This window comes from Cyprinus carpio, chromosome A17 (genome assembly GCF_018340385.1).
Source record: "Cyprinus carpio isolate SPL01 chromosome A17, ASM1834038v1, whole genome shotgun sequence".
NCBI classification, from domain to species: domain Eukaryota; kingdom Metazoa; phylum Chordata; class Actinopteri; order Cypriniformes; family Cyprinidae; genus Cyprinus; species Cyprinus carpio.
Window position 1 is genome coordinate 10,565,504 of NC_056588.1, and position 13,328 is coordinate 10,578,831.

General features: G+C 37.2%; 1 protein-coding gene across 6 annotated transcripts in view; it reads left to right on the plus strand.

Moving 5' to 3' along the window:
• Positions 1-13,328, plus strand: part of LOC109108491 (EH domain-binding protein 1) — a 120,956-nt gene that overhangs the window by 28,639 nt on the left and 78,989 nt on the right. For 4 of the 6 annotated variants that reach the window (XM_042774007.1, XM_042774008.1, XM_042774009.1 and 1 more), the window contains exons 6-10: positions 7,748-7,929; positions 9,507-9,646; positions 10,943-11,035; positions 11,764-11,889; positions 12,296-12,578. In XM_042774007.1, coding sequence (XP_042629941.1) covers positions 7,748-7,929; positions 9,507-9,646; positions 10,943-11,035; positions 11,764-11,889; positions 12,296-12,578 — 824 coding nt within the window. Of the gene's footprint in view, positions 1-5,425; positions 5,580-7,747; positions 7,930-9,506; positions 9,647-10,942; positions 11,036-11,763; positions 11,890-12,295; positions 12,579-13,328 lie in introns of those variants that run through there. The other 2 variants (XM_042774012.1, XM_042774011.1) reach the window with 2 other exon arrangements.

Sequence of the window (13,328 nt, forward strand, 5' to 3'; positions counted from 1 at the left end):
CATACTTTCACAAATGTAATTTGCTCTTTTAGAGCTAAAGCACTGGAGTGTTTCGAACTCCTGGCCGTTGAATGTTTCGGTTGATGCAGTTGAAGTGTGAATTTTTTTTTTTTTTTTTTTTTTAAAGCTTTTGCTGGTAACGGGACTCATGCACACATACAGTTCTAATCCCTCTGTTTTTGTTAGTTTTTTAGCATTACTTCATCTGTCTGTTTTTGTTTTGCTTTACTGGTTTTGGTTTATGGAAAACGAACGACAAGCATATAACGAATTAGAGCTGTGGAACAATCGCACTGTTGTTCACTTTCAGAAATACCTACCTGAAACGCTCATCCAGAATCTTGTATGGACATCTGAAAATGGAAAAACAGGATTAGTAAAAGAAAAAACAGAAGAAGAGAGAACCTGTAATCCTTCACATGTGGAATTTAACGTATTCTTAAATGGCGTAAAATGACAATACGCATGTCACATTAATAGCTTTTTTTGTCCACATGCTATGGATTTTGGTTTTTGTATGAATTCTGATAAATACACTACCATTTAAAAGTTTTGGAATCCGTAATATTTTTTAAAGAAATTAATGCTTTTATTTAGCAAAGACATATTAAATTGATCAAAATGGCCACTTTTGCATTGTTTCAAAAAATGCTGTTCTTTTAAACTTTCTGTTGTTCAAGGAATCCTGAAAAAGATGTTATCACAGTTTCCTCAAAAATCCTGAAAAAGATATATCACAGTGTACACAAAAATGTAAAAAAGTTTTCAACAATTGATAATAATAAGAAATGTTTCTAGCACCAAAACAGTATATCAGAATGTTTTCTGAAGGATCATGAAACACTGAAGACTGGAGGAATGGCTAGTGAAAATTTGGCTTTGCTACCATATGAATCAATTACTTTTAAGATGTATTCAAATTCTAATAATATTTTGCAATATTATTGTTTTTAGATACTTAGATAAAAGTACTTGGATAGAAAAATGTGTAGAAATCTTACTGACCCCAAAGTTTTGAACAGTAGTGTGTATGTAAGAAAAGAAAGGAGGGATGACGTCTGTTTAATTAACTGTCTGTTTGAGCATAATTTGATTTAGGCAGGTACTCCGTAAAGTGTCTTCTGTTACTTAAACTCTTTTTAAAACCATAGACACCGCGTGATGGATTAAACCTATTATGTCAGTCTTAAACGGCTTAAAACTCAAGAACCAACACCGATACGACCCTCAAAGCCTGTGGGACGACACTGTCATAGAACCTGCTTTACGACAGCATGACAGAAGCTCTTACAGCAGCTCTGCTCCTGAGATTCCTTCAGACTCTGAATGATCTCAGACTGATTATTAAAGAACCTGAATTTTGCGTGTGGAACAAAACCAAAGTCCCTTTATGTCAATTCATTCGGCAGTCCATATTGTGATTTTCTCCCATCAATTTTTCATCTCCTAACTTGACCGTGAGACATCCAATAAGAACTTAGCTGGTATTGATGAAGCCGTTATGGAATTTAATTGTCACCGGCTTTAGTGTTGTTGCAATTGGCTCTCTGGCACTTACACACATCTCTATAATTCTCCTTATCGGCTCTAAAATATTTGTGTCCATTGGCTAGTTCATGGACTAAAGTCTCCAAGTGCTGCACCTAAAATAACTGATTATGATGGGTTTCTTCTGTCAAACAGGGTAACTGTCCGCTGTCTCAGAAGACAGACACACACTCAGCGTTTTTCCACCCAGCACTGATAACTGTCTCCTTTATTCCTTTGTTGGACTGTGTTGGTATTAATTTGTGTTAGTTTTGTTTATTTATTTAGATATATGTTTGTGTTTTTTGTGTTTTTGGTTGTGTGTTGATGAGCTGGCACCTTTAAAAATGGCATGTTGGGTGTTAATCCAATAAATCTGTCTCTCTGGTGTGTGTGTGTGTGTGCTTACCTTCTCTCTGATGTACATTGTGTGTGTGCTGGAGTGCTGCAGTGTTGAAGGTGTTTACGGAGCAGTATTTTTTGGCCCACTGTAGATAACTGAGAGGATGGACGAGGGATGAACAGAGCAAAAGAAAAAAAAAAACGTATTGTCCTTGGTTGTTGGAATGGGCTGTGTGACTTTATAATGCGGCCCTTTTTTTTTGCTTTATTTTATTGCTTTGTAAAAACACTAGGTTATGCTCAAACCCCCATAGATGTAAGGCTACCTAGTGAGTTGTCATTTTAAAAGGCGTTTGAAAAGATCTCCATCCACAATACACGACCAAAAATGCATGTTACATGACCATTCATCCACGCTGTAGCATCATAATACATAAGACAATTTATAATTCACTTTAAGCCACCATCGAGTGTTTGTATTAACTTCCTAATGTATTAACTTCCTAAGTGATCTATTGTGTGTTTTGGCCATAGAATGTTGCTGAAATGTGCTATTTGTAGCCTTTTACTGGAAGCAGCTAATGCTTATCAATAAATCATTGGAAAATGAATAGAAATGAGCATTCTGTCTAAGCTTTCATTTTAAGATTAAAGTATATTAGTGGATACGTAGCCTAAAAGATGTGGAAACTGAAAACTATTTGAATTTGATTAAAACTATTTGCATTGATTTATAGTGTTGGTTACATCTTGTTCCTTTGTGTAGTGGCTCAGGAGATGAGTCTTTGAGTCTGTAAAAACCTCAACAAGCTGAAAAAATAAAACCAAGGTTTTTTTAGGTAATGTGTAATGTAATCTTGTTAAAACGGATTTCAAAAAATTGATATTGAAAAAAGTATCATTCAGGAACCAGCATCCAAATAGTGATTCGGAATCTATATTGAAAATGTTTGAACGATACCCAGCCCTTGTCATGCCAATAAAGCACAGAGAGAGATAAAGAAATTGGCAGGCAGGTCAAGTCTTTTTTTATATGAAAACTTCATACAATCTTTTTGAACCTCTTAAGATGAATTTATCGATCTTTCACAGGCCTGATGTCTGTGTTTAAGAGTCATTTTGGCAGCAGATGCTTGTCCTTCATCGGAGAGCCTGAAAGAGACGTAGGTCACGGGGTTTGGTGGGTTGTAGAGGGAGATTTATTTTCTGTTGTCTATTGTTTTGTGTGTTCATAGGCACCAGGCGGTATCCCAGTGTGGGTATGCTGCGGAAACAACATTTCCAGTATTTGAGCACAGCTTTTTGTGATTTTCTCTCTCTCTGTCTCTCTCTGAAGGTATTAAGCTGGCCTCTTCTCTTCCTCTCTTTTGTAATAGGCTGGTATTGTTTTGGGCTCTTATTATTTTGGTGGCTGGTATTATTTTTGATTTCCATAAGTCTTGGTCTGTTGGCTTTGCTCGTCTTTTATGTTCAGCTGGAACAATGGCAATCCCCCAGCCACCGGCCCTACCCTCAATAACAATTCCCACAAATAATGACACTACCCCTAATCTGTGTGTGTGTGAGCGCCACTCAATGACAGTTTGGGGAAATCACATTTGAATCACAACAGATGAGTGATGACAGACAGAAATAGGCCCTGGGTGATGCCAACTGAAAATGTGTCATCCGTCCTCTCCCTGTTTTTCTCTCTTTGTCTCTTCCTTTATATATTTATATTCGGCTCCGCGTTCATGCAGAAACTCGCAACTGGCATTTATTGATGGAAAAGCCTATTGTGGCCCATTTCTTTAACAAACACCATATTACTGATCCCCTCAGGGATCATCTTCGGGCTGGGAACCGAGAATCGGTTTTGTGAGCCAGTATTTGGGAATGAAACAGTCAAAAGTTAAAATACTCGAGTCAGAATCAGAAGTTGTCCTTTTTTTTTTTTTTTTACTCCAGCATAACTCTTTCTGCTCATCTTGTTCCTCTGCTCTGTGTGTGTGTGTGTGTGTGTGTGTGTGTGTGTGTGTGTGTGTGTGTGGTGTGGAAGGTTGGGAAGGAAGCCCCTGAGCCACACCCGCACCCCCCATACTGGCACCGGCTGTGGATCAATACTGGGACAGCTGGGGCTGCCACCCGCCTAAACACTACACACATACACACCCTAAAGTGGATGAAGCTCCCGGTCGCACCCCTTTCTTCCTTGCGCTTCCAGGAAATGTCAGTCAAAGGAAGTTTGAGGTTCATTTTAGGTGTGAGAGCCTGCAGGGGTTTTGTGGTGTTCTCCTCTAACAGGGACACACAAAAACACTTCACACACTCATACACGCAAATGGGAAATATTGAATACTGTCATCATTTGAAGTATTATGTATGCAGTATAAGTATAATGCTATACTATAGTATTAGTATAGCCTTATAGTATTTATGAATATTTTGAATTAGCTTTTTTATTTTCATTTTAATATTTAAATTTTAGTAATTTTGTTATGCGATTTGTCAATTTTATAAGTTTTTGTTCATTTTTTTTAATATTTTGAATTAGCTTTATTTAAAAAATATTTTTATATTAATTTTAGAACTTTTTAATTTTACTTACTAATTTATTTTAGTTACTGCCAAGGCAAATTTCTTATTTTTTAAAGTTCTTAAGTTTAAATTTTGTCTAATCTAGTGTTAAATCTTATTTAGGTTATATTTCAATTACTGAGAATGATTAAAACTAGTTTTAGTTTAAGCTAACAATAACTAATACAGTTACCTAATTTTAGTTAACTAATACAGTGTGTTTTTTTAACTTCCACGATATTTAGTCCAAAAAAAAATAAAAATCTGCCCACTGATATTTAAGTATTTTTTTTTTTAAACACTACAGTTTGACATTCTTCTCTCTGTAGAAGTGTCTGTGGTGGTGTATGTAGGATGATATGCTCAGCAGGGGGCAGCAGTCAGCCACCCTGGCACCTTCATCTCCCCTCTCCGCCAGGTATTTAGCAATTCTGTGGGTACAATAGCTGCGTATTGATAGTCATATCCCTGTGATAAATTAAAAGTGTCTTATTGTCTTTTTTCATTTTACACATTGTCATAACCCTGGACGGTAATCTGGGGTTCTGATTGACACCAGCAGCCAGGGAAAAGAACACCCTCATTGTTTGCGCTCGTCAAATCTGTTAAACCTAATTCTTCCCCGCATATTTGCATATTCTTAAGTATTTTTTTCGGAGAAGGACTAAATCCTTCTTAAGTGTTTGATGCATTTTGAAATTTTATTCATAAAGGACCTACATGCACTATTAGCTCGGTATAATGCCAGTGCATAATCTCAGCGATAAGACACGCTTTGGAGCGCTGGATTCTTCAGGGATGACATGCTGTATTTCCGACCGATTCAACAGGGGCTCAAATGTCAACACAAATGTCAAGTGGCTTCGTCGGCGAGCGGTTTTGAATCTTAGACGCAGGTTTTTTTCCTCCCTTTTATCGTTTTCATTTACTGAAGGAGTCGCAGAGGACCGTCTCCGATCCCAGCTGGAGTGGGGGATTGTGGGTAATTTGTCTGGGTGTGAGATTGGCAGGCGGCACTGTTGTTTTGATCGGGTCAGCGCTCCATCGCTTTACGTCTCTGTCTGTGTTTCAGCCGCCGGCACATGGTGTGTTCTTGGTTCAGTCAGATTAATCACCTTCAGCAAACCGGAAGAAGGAAGATGTGTACTGCCCTGGTGAGTCGGCAGGTTTTTATGTGTGTGTATGGAACTGTATCGAGGCATTTCTGAGATGAAAATAGTCACTCTTCAGCTCTCTGCGTCTCAATCTTCCTGAGACTGCTCTGATAAGGGCTCGTGTTTATCTACGGGACCACCGATACATGCAAACACACACATGTGCCTGGGAGTGAGATTTCTATCTGGAGATCTGTAGGTAGTTGCTCCACATATGCACACAGGCAGGTGTATGAATGCAGGTTGTACGCAAGCCCTTCATTTCTCTCTCTGCTCATTTTGTTCTGGATTGTTCTGCACAACATACCTGATGAGATAAAAGTGACAAGAGCATAAAAGACAGAAAATAGGCCTGTCTGGCCTATATCTCACCCAAAGAGAAAACTTGAACGGAAGTGTTTGTTGAAAAGGCGGCCAAATATTGGCATAAAACGAGAGAAAACGAACTTGTAGAGAGTGTAAATGTGTAAAAACGTTAATGATACAGAGAGAAAAAGAAATAGAGATGAACAAGGAAGGCCACGTAAATGGACCACAACTTAGACTCGTTTCTTGTTTGAGTCATTTCCAGTGTTCACACTGTCAATTTTGGTGAAATGATATGTACATGATAGAATACTCTATATTATATAATTTATGTATATATTGATTAAATTATTAAATAATGAAAAATATTTAATTCATAGATAAAAATAGAAGAAATAATTATTAAATTAGTTTTCTAAATGGATTAAAAAAGTTTTCTCTCTCTAATTTGTATTTAGATGTTAACATGTACAGTAAATGTATTAGTGTTAAATGTTTTAGTAACAATTTTGTTGATTAATATTGCAATATTTTTATATATTAATAGTTATTAATATTGGTGAAATTGACTGGGAAACTAATTATCCTTAACTTTTACAGTATTTTACTTCTTGCATTAATCATGTTAAATCTACTGGCTGTTTGGTAAAAAAAAAAATAGCTTAAAATAATTTAAGCCATATTACAGCACATATACATATGAATTTAGTAGTATCATCAAAGGGCTAAAGAATATTGAGATATCTTTATTTATATGTTTCTGTGTCTGGCCTGTGTGATGGTGTTGAAACATGTTTCGCAGGTTGAGTGTGGTACTTTCATCCGGGAGGAAATTGCTGATACTTGGTCAGCAAGCTGAGAAAATGCTTTAAGAACAAAGACTAAACGTGATATTTTTTTGGCTTTGCAACTGCAGTTCCGGCAGATGGAAAGATGGAAGATGGAAAGTGTGCAGGTGGGCTAGTGTTTTGTTCTGGTCTGTTTTTATTAGATGTTGTCGCCCTAAAGTCATTTTGGCACATGGCTAGTGTCAAACCCTTTTCCTCTCATTACTTTTTTTTAAAACCATTATTATTATTTTTAACACAGTCTGAATCCATAACAGAATTGATGTTTACTGGACTTCACTTCACAAATCCAATGAATGGGAGAGCAGAATCAAGGCCAGTTCAGTTTCCTTTCAAATCCTTTTAGAACATTTCAGTCCTTTTACCTACAGGGGGCGCAATTGACCATTATGACCGGCCATGTTTGCTCTGCTGGTGTCATAAGGTGATGAACTAATACTGAGTTTGGTTATTTAAATTATTTAGGCAAATGAACACCTTTTTGTTCCAATATGACCTTTTCTTTGTCTGAAAAGTCGTTTGAAGTTTGACGTGATATATGCCTGGAAATGGCTTCAAAATTAAACTATCTCACCATAGAGAATTTGGTTTAATTCTGTTTGCTAGAGTTTTAAACACTCTGTTTTGAGTACGTACTCAAATTAAGAAGGTTTACATAAACTTGTATGCACGTGTTCCAGGAGCTCTGGTTTCCCCAGGGCTGTGTGTGTGGGCTTTGTACATGTAAAAACAGGTGATTTTACCCTTAAGTGTGAGGATTAGCAACTTTCATTCATTCTTTTTTATTTTTTTATTTCTTAGTAAAGCACCACAGGGTTTTTTTTTTTGTCATATGTGTTTTTTTTAAGATTTGAAACTTTTAAAAACATATCTAATATGTCAGTTTATTAGATTTTTTTTTATGTTCAATGAAATGTTGGTAGCAATTGTAATAAATTAGTTTAATTTGTATTTTTTTCAGCTTAAGAAGCATTTTAACTGTCTCTCTTTTTGTGTGTCTGTGTGTTATTTTAGGAATCTCCGTCAGGTCGTCGGAAAGCGCTGGCCACCAGCTGCATTAACATGAAGCAGTACGCCAGTGCCATGCCCACACAGACAGACGTCAAACTCAAATTCAAGCCGCTGTCCAAGAAAGTGGTTTCCGCAACACTGCAGTTCTCCCTGTCCTGCATCTTTCTGCGAGAGGGCAAAGCCACGTAAGAGCAGCCCACTATACCACACACACCTCCAAAACCACCTGACTGCACCCACCCTGAAGGAATGCTGCCACTTGAAATTACACTCTTATTCCCTTTCTCTCTGTGCATTTCTTTCTTTTTTTGCCTGAGTGACAGGGAGTGACGATACCTGACATTCCCAACATACCTTTCCCTGGATCTCTCCCCCTCTCATCCCTCTCTCCAGCCCTTCCTCTTTGAAAGTGACATCGTTACACTATTGACAACAGACAGTGGGCCTTTTTGACTATGAAATTTTGGTGAAATTAGCTAAACTGAACTTTGATTCTTCACACAATTTTTTTTTTTGATGGCGCCCAAGATATAATATGATTCTGCGATTAACACTTTGAGTGATCTTCTTCTAGTTTGTCATTAAAATATAGTTCATTGGTCAGAAGTAATTGTGGCAATTACATTTCTGTTATTATTGCTTAATATTTATTTCTATTATTATAGACAAATAGAATAGAATATATAAACAGAATTATTTCTATTTGAATGTTATTCTATTATTTTTATGCTACTTGCTTGCCAAAATGCACATTTTGTTCCCTGGGTGCTGTTGGTCAGAAAATATCAGGAAACACACATTTAAGAGTGTACCTCACGTTCGCCTGGCATGCACTAAAGGAAATCAAATCCTGTTGGAGAACTTCGCCCCAGACTTGAGCTGTTGCTTTTTTACATGCGCGTCACAACAAACAGAAGTCAGATGGAATGTTTCCAGCCACTGGCCTTGAGAGTGTAAATACCTTTCCTTCACTCGTCTCGCAATATCCACGTTTCCCTCTTTTTTTTCTTTCTGATCTCTGCCTCCCTGTAAATAAAGGAAGCAAGAAGCGTGTGTGAGTGTATGTGATTTAACCCTTGCGCTATATGAGATATGTGTATGTTTGTGTGGTTTTTGTGGCGTGTGTGACAGAAGTTATGCGACGGAAGTGTAGCCGCTCTTAACCCATGGGAATGATGTCAACAGCACACAAATAAACCCCATTACATAAGTTCAAATAAGCTCCATGCCTGCCAAAGAAAGACCGGACCACATTCATAAAGAAGTGTGAGGTGGACGGAGAGAACACGAAGACAGGGACATTGGGAGGGAGAGAGGGAGTTAATCCTGGAGCTTTATCTTGCCTGGCTGGAATGCATGTCCGTATTGCACTGCCTCTTATGAACAGGACCATGAAGGGCATTTAGTTTACACATTCATCTTTCGCTCACTCTCTCTGTCAACATGGCTTTCTTCTCTTCTTCCGTCCATCTCGTCCAGATTCATTCTTTACCAACAGTTGTCAGTGTTATATTCACGTCAAAAGTAAAAAAAATTCTCAGACCATTCTCAACTTTACTGTATTTACATCCATTTCGAATCCAGTTAGCTTCAAAACAAGTGCAGAAAAATGCAAAATAAAAAAAAAAAAATAATAAAAGCCTTAAATTCTGTCTAGGGCTGCTGAGTATTATATATCTCATCTATGGTGAATTCGTCTTATCTATGAATTGATTTCATCAGATTTATATTGTGCTTTTGTCTCTGTCACTTTTGTGTGTAGTGATGAAGATATGCAGAGTCTGGCCAGTCTGATGAGCATGAAGCAGGCTGATATTGGTAATCTGGATGATTTTGAGGAAGAGAATGAGGAAGATGAGGAGAACAGAGTGAACCAAGAGGAAAAGGCCGCCAAGATCACAGGTGAGATCTGCTGAATTTCATCTGAGGACTCTTTACAGGTGAATCTGATCATTCTTTCTGTTCAAAGGCAGTGATCTGTTGTTTCTTGATCTGTTCCTTTTTCATTATTATTCTATTCTATTCTTTTCTTTTGTATGCAGTATTCTGTTCTGTTTCTTGATTGGTTCTATTTTATTTTATTTTTTACATTGTTTCATTATTTTTAGTAATTCTATTATATTTTTCTGTTCTGTTATTCCTAATGTTTCTTCTTTTTTCAATTTTATTAATTATTTTATTATATTTGTTTTGTTTCTTATTTTATTGTTTTTGTTCTGTTTCATGATCTGTTCTTTTTTATTGTTTCTTTATTTATTTCTTTATTTTTTTCTGTTTTCTTCTGTTGTTTCTGTTCTTTTTGTAGTTCTTTCTTTTCTGTTCTGTTCTATTTTATTCATTTTTTTCTAGAATTTATTTTCTGATGGCTGCATGGTGCATTTGTATGTAGTGTATAAGCTAAATATTTATGTCTAGATTGTTGTAAATGATCAAGAATAGATTTGTGTGGATTTTTGGTTCCTTATAAATTTCAGCATGTTGTTGTTTGGTGTTCTCTTCTGGATTTTTGTCTCACTTCAGTTTCATTTAAGTGACAGTTACTTTTTTTCCCTTTTGTGTATTAATTTTCTGTGTGTTTGTGGACATATGTGTACACTTACTTATGCCTATTGAGGCTTATGGCTGTGCTTGTTTACGTTTGTTATGTTTTTGGTCATAGTTTATTAGCTGCTTTTTTTAGGCTTTCATACACAATGCACTGCTTGATCTCTGTGTATGATAAGGAATGTCCACCCAATACATGTCCTGTGAGTATATGTTCATGTTTGCATGTGCACATGTCTATGTGTGCGTTATTGTGTGAGTGTGTGCCTGTGGGACTCTGATGTAATCCAGGCTCCCTTCACCCCCAAGAATCTGGAGTCTTAACATTAAGCCCATGTGCTTTTATCCCTTTATAAGTGTATGTATGGAGCTCCTATGGAAATGCTCGAGTTGTTTATTCATTGTATGGATAAGGAATCTCTTTGTTGCCATAGAGATGATGTCCGATATGTTTTTCACAGTTTGTTAGAGCTAAGACGCAGTTCGGTCTCTTTTCAGAGAGACACACCTCAACACACACACACACACACACACAGATATTTTCTGAATGTATTACATACCTCTCTTTGCATCATACAGGTTAGTGTGTGTGTGTGTGTGTGTGTGTGTGTGTGTATTTGAGTGTGTATTGATTGTATGTTGTGCTGTTTACAGAGATTGTGAGGCAGCTGAATGCTCTCAGCTCCATAGATGGAGATCCAGATGACTGCCTAAAGCAACAAAATAAACCTGCCTCCTCTTCTGAAGGTCTTTCCGCTTTCACCTTCTTTCATTCTTTTATTCACACTCTCTCACTGTTCTCACTCTCACTTTTATTCACTATCTCTGTCTTTTTCCTTCTCTCCTCTTTTTTTCCATTCCTGTGGTTGTGCTGTTATAGAGCATCCGTTTATCAATATAATTTTTTTTCACATGCTATATTTTTTTCTTTTTTAGCATTCTTCATTTGTGATCTTGTACCCTCGTTCCACCTTCTGCAGTTTGTAGTGAACCCAACTACCCACTGAAAAGCTTTGTTTCCGTATCCATGGAGTTGATGATCCTGAAACGCATGTCCTTCTAAACACAGCTGGTCATGTGATAGAGTGCTCTGATGGCCTAATATGGGTCAGAGTGGCATGGTGGAGTGAGAGTACTTCACTACAGAGAGTACTTCACTCTGTCACCCTGCACACTTTTTTTTTTTTGTGGACACTTTTTTTTTTTTGGCCCACTGGCTCTTGTTGTGAGTAAAAGTTCAGATCTTCTGGAACATGCTCCTCTTTGGACCTGAAGGATCTTGGTGTGGTTCACTTCAAAATGCAGATGTCAACAATTTATTTATTGGTTGTTCTTGCCACAGTTTTGCTTTTATTCAGATTTTCACCCGATAATTCAGCAGTTGTCCTCTGAGATTGTTTTGGACTGATGAGTGATGTTCTCTTTTCTCTTCCTTCCTGTTCTGTTATCATTGTGGATGGATGTTGATGGTTTAGAGCTGATCAGTAAGTTGAACTTCCTGGATCAGGAGGACCAAGAGCAGAGCAACATGAGCTCTAACCCCTTCGATGAACCTAATGACCCGGCTGACCTTAACCCCTTCAGTGACCCGGATGAGGATGGTAAGGAGTGACTCTCTGTATGACCCCTTTATCAACAGGGCAGGTTGTACTCATTAACAATCTGAGACACGTGATGATGGATTAAAGGCACAATATATAAGATTTTCGTAATAAAATATTCAAAAACCACTTGTACATTGTTATATATTTAATGCAGTTATGCACTTACGTTATCCCAAAAGTTCCAGAGTATTTGTAAATCCAGAGAAATTCCAATTTTAAATAATGGCTCATTCTGGTTCATTGTCGCCCATCAATTACGTAAACGACAATTACGAAAACGACATCTCCCATCGTATTTCAATTATAGTTTCTTTTCATGATTATACATTTAATAATACTGTTATGGTGGGCATAATTTATATAATACAGGTGGGCATGTTGTGCATTCTTTGTGTATTTCTAGAACCTTCTCCAAAGCCCCATGTGCTGTCTACTATCAAAGATCAAGAGCCTGTATTTGATCAGAACACCACTTATCCCTCAAACCCATTTGATGAGCCTGACACAGATATGGATTCTTCTCAACAAGGAAACCCGTTTGACGAACCTGAACCTGAACCCGAACCCGAACCCCAGCCTAAAGTATCTCCACCCAGAAGCAGCAAGAGAAAGAACATCCGTCCGGTGGACATGAGCAAATACCTGTACGCCAACACAACCAGGACAGAGGAGGAGGAGCTAGATGAGTGAGTCAAGGAATTCTGGGATATTCTGTGGGAGGGGCTGTGGGTTACAGCAGAACAATTTAAGTGATTATTTTTGAGTTGTCAACACAGTTCTGTAATGCACAAAACCTCTATTTGTTCTACGATGGTTCATTAGTAGTGAGTGTGTGTGTGTGTGTGCTTGTTTGAGCGAAGGAGAAAAGCACTTGTCGGAGGAGAAGAAAGTGGTGAGCAAGTTCTTTCAGCAGGAACAAGGCTTCTGTTGTTCCCCACATTCTTTGGCCTTGTCTGTTAATCTCTGCATTTCTCCCGTCCCTCACTCCAGCAGGGACACACATTTCCAAACCTTGTCATTATATAAAGAACATGAGAGCAGAGGAGGATACATTTTTAAAGATGAAGTGTTTCTGAAGGGTTTAATTTTTCCAATGTTAAAGTGCTATCACTTTCTACTACAGCACCCGCTGACCTGTTAGTCCAGTAATGGCAAATTTTCACTTGCACCACCACAAAAGAATGACTTATTTTTATTTTTAGCAGTGCATAAAGAAAAAAACACATTATATATATATTATATATATATATATATATATATATATATATATAATATATATATATATATATATACACACACACACACACACACACTATGTTCGAAAGTTTGGAGTAAGATTTTTTAAAAGTTCTTCATAGTTTCTTATGCTCACACAGGCTGCTTTTTTAAATCAGAATTAAAAGCAGTTATATTGTGAAATAATACAATTTGAAATA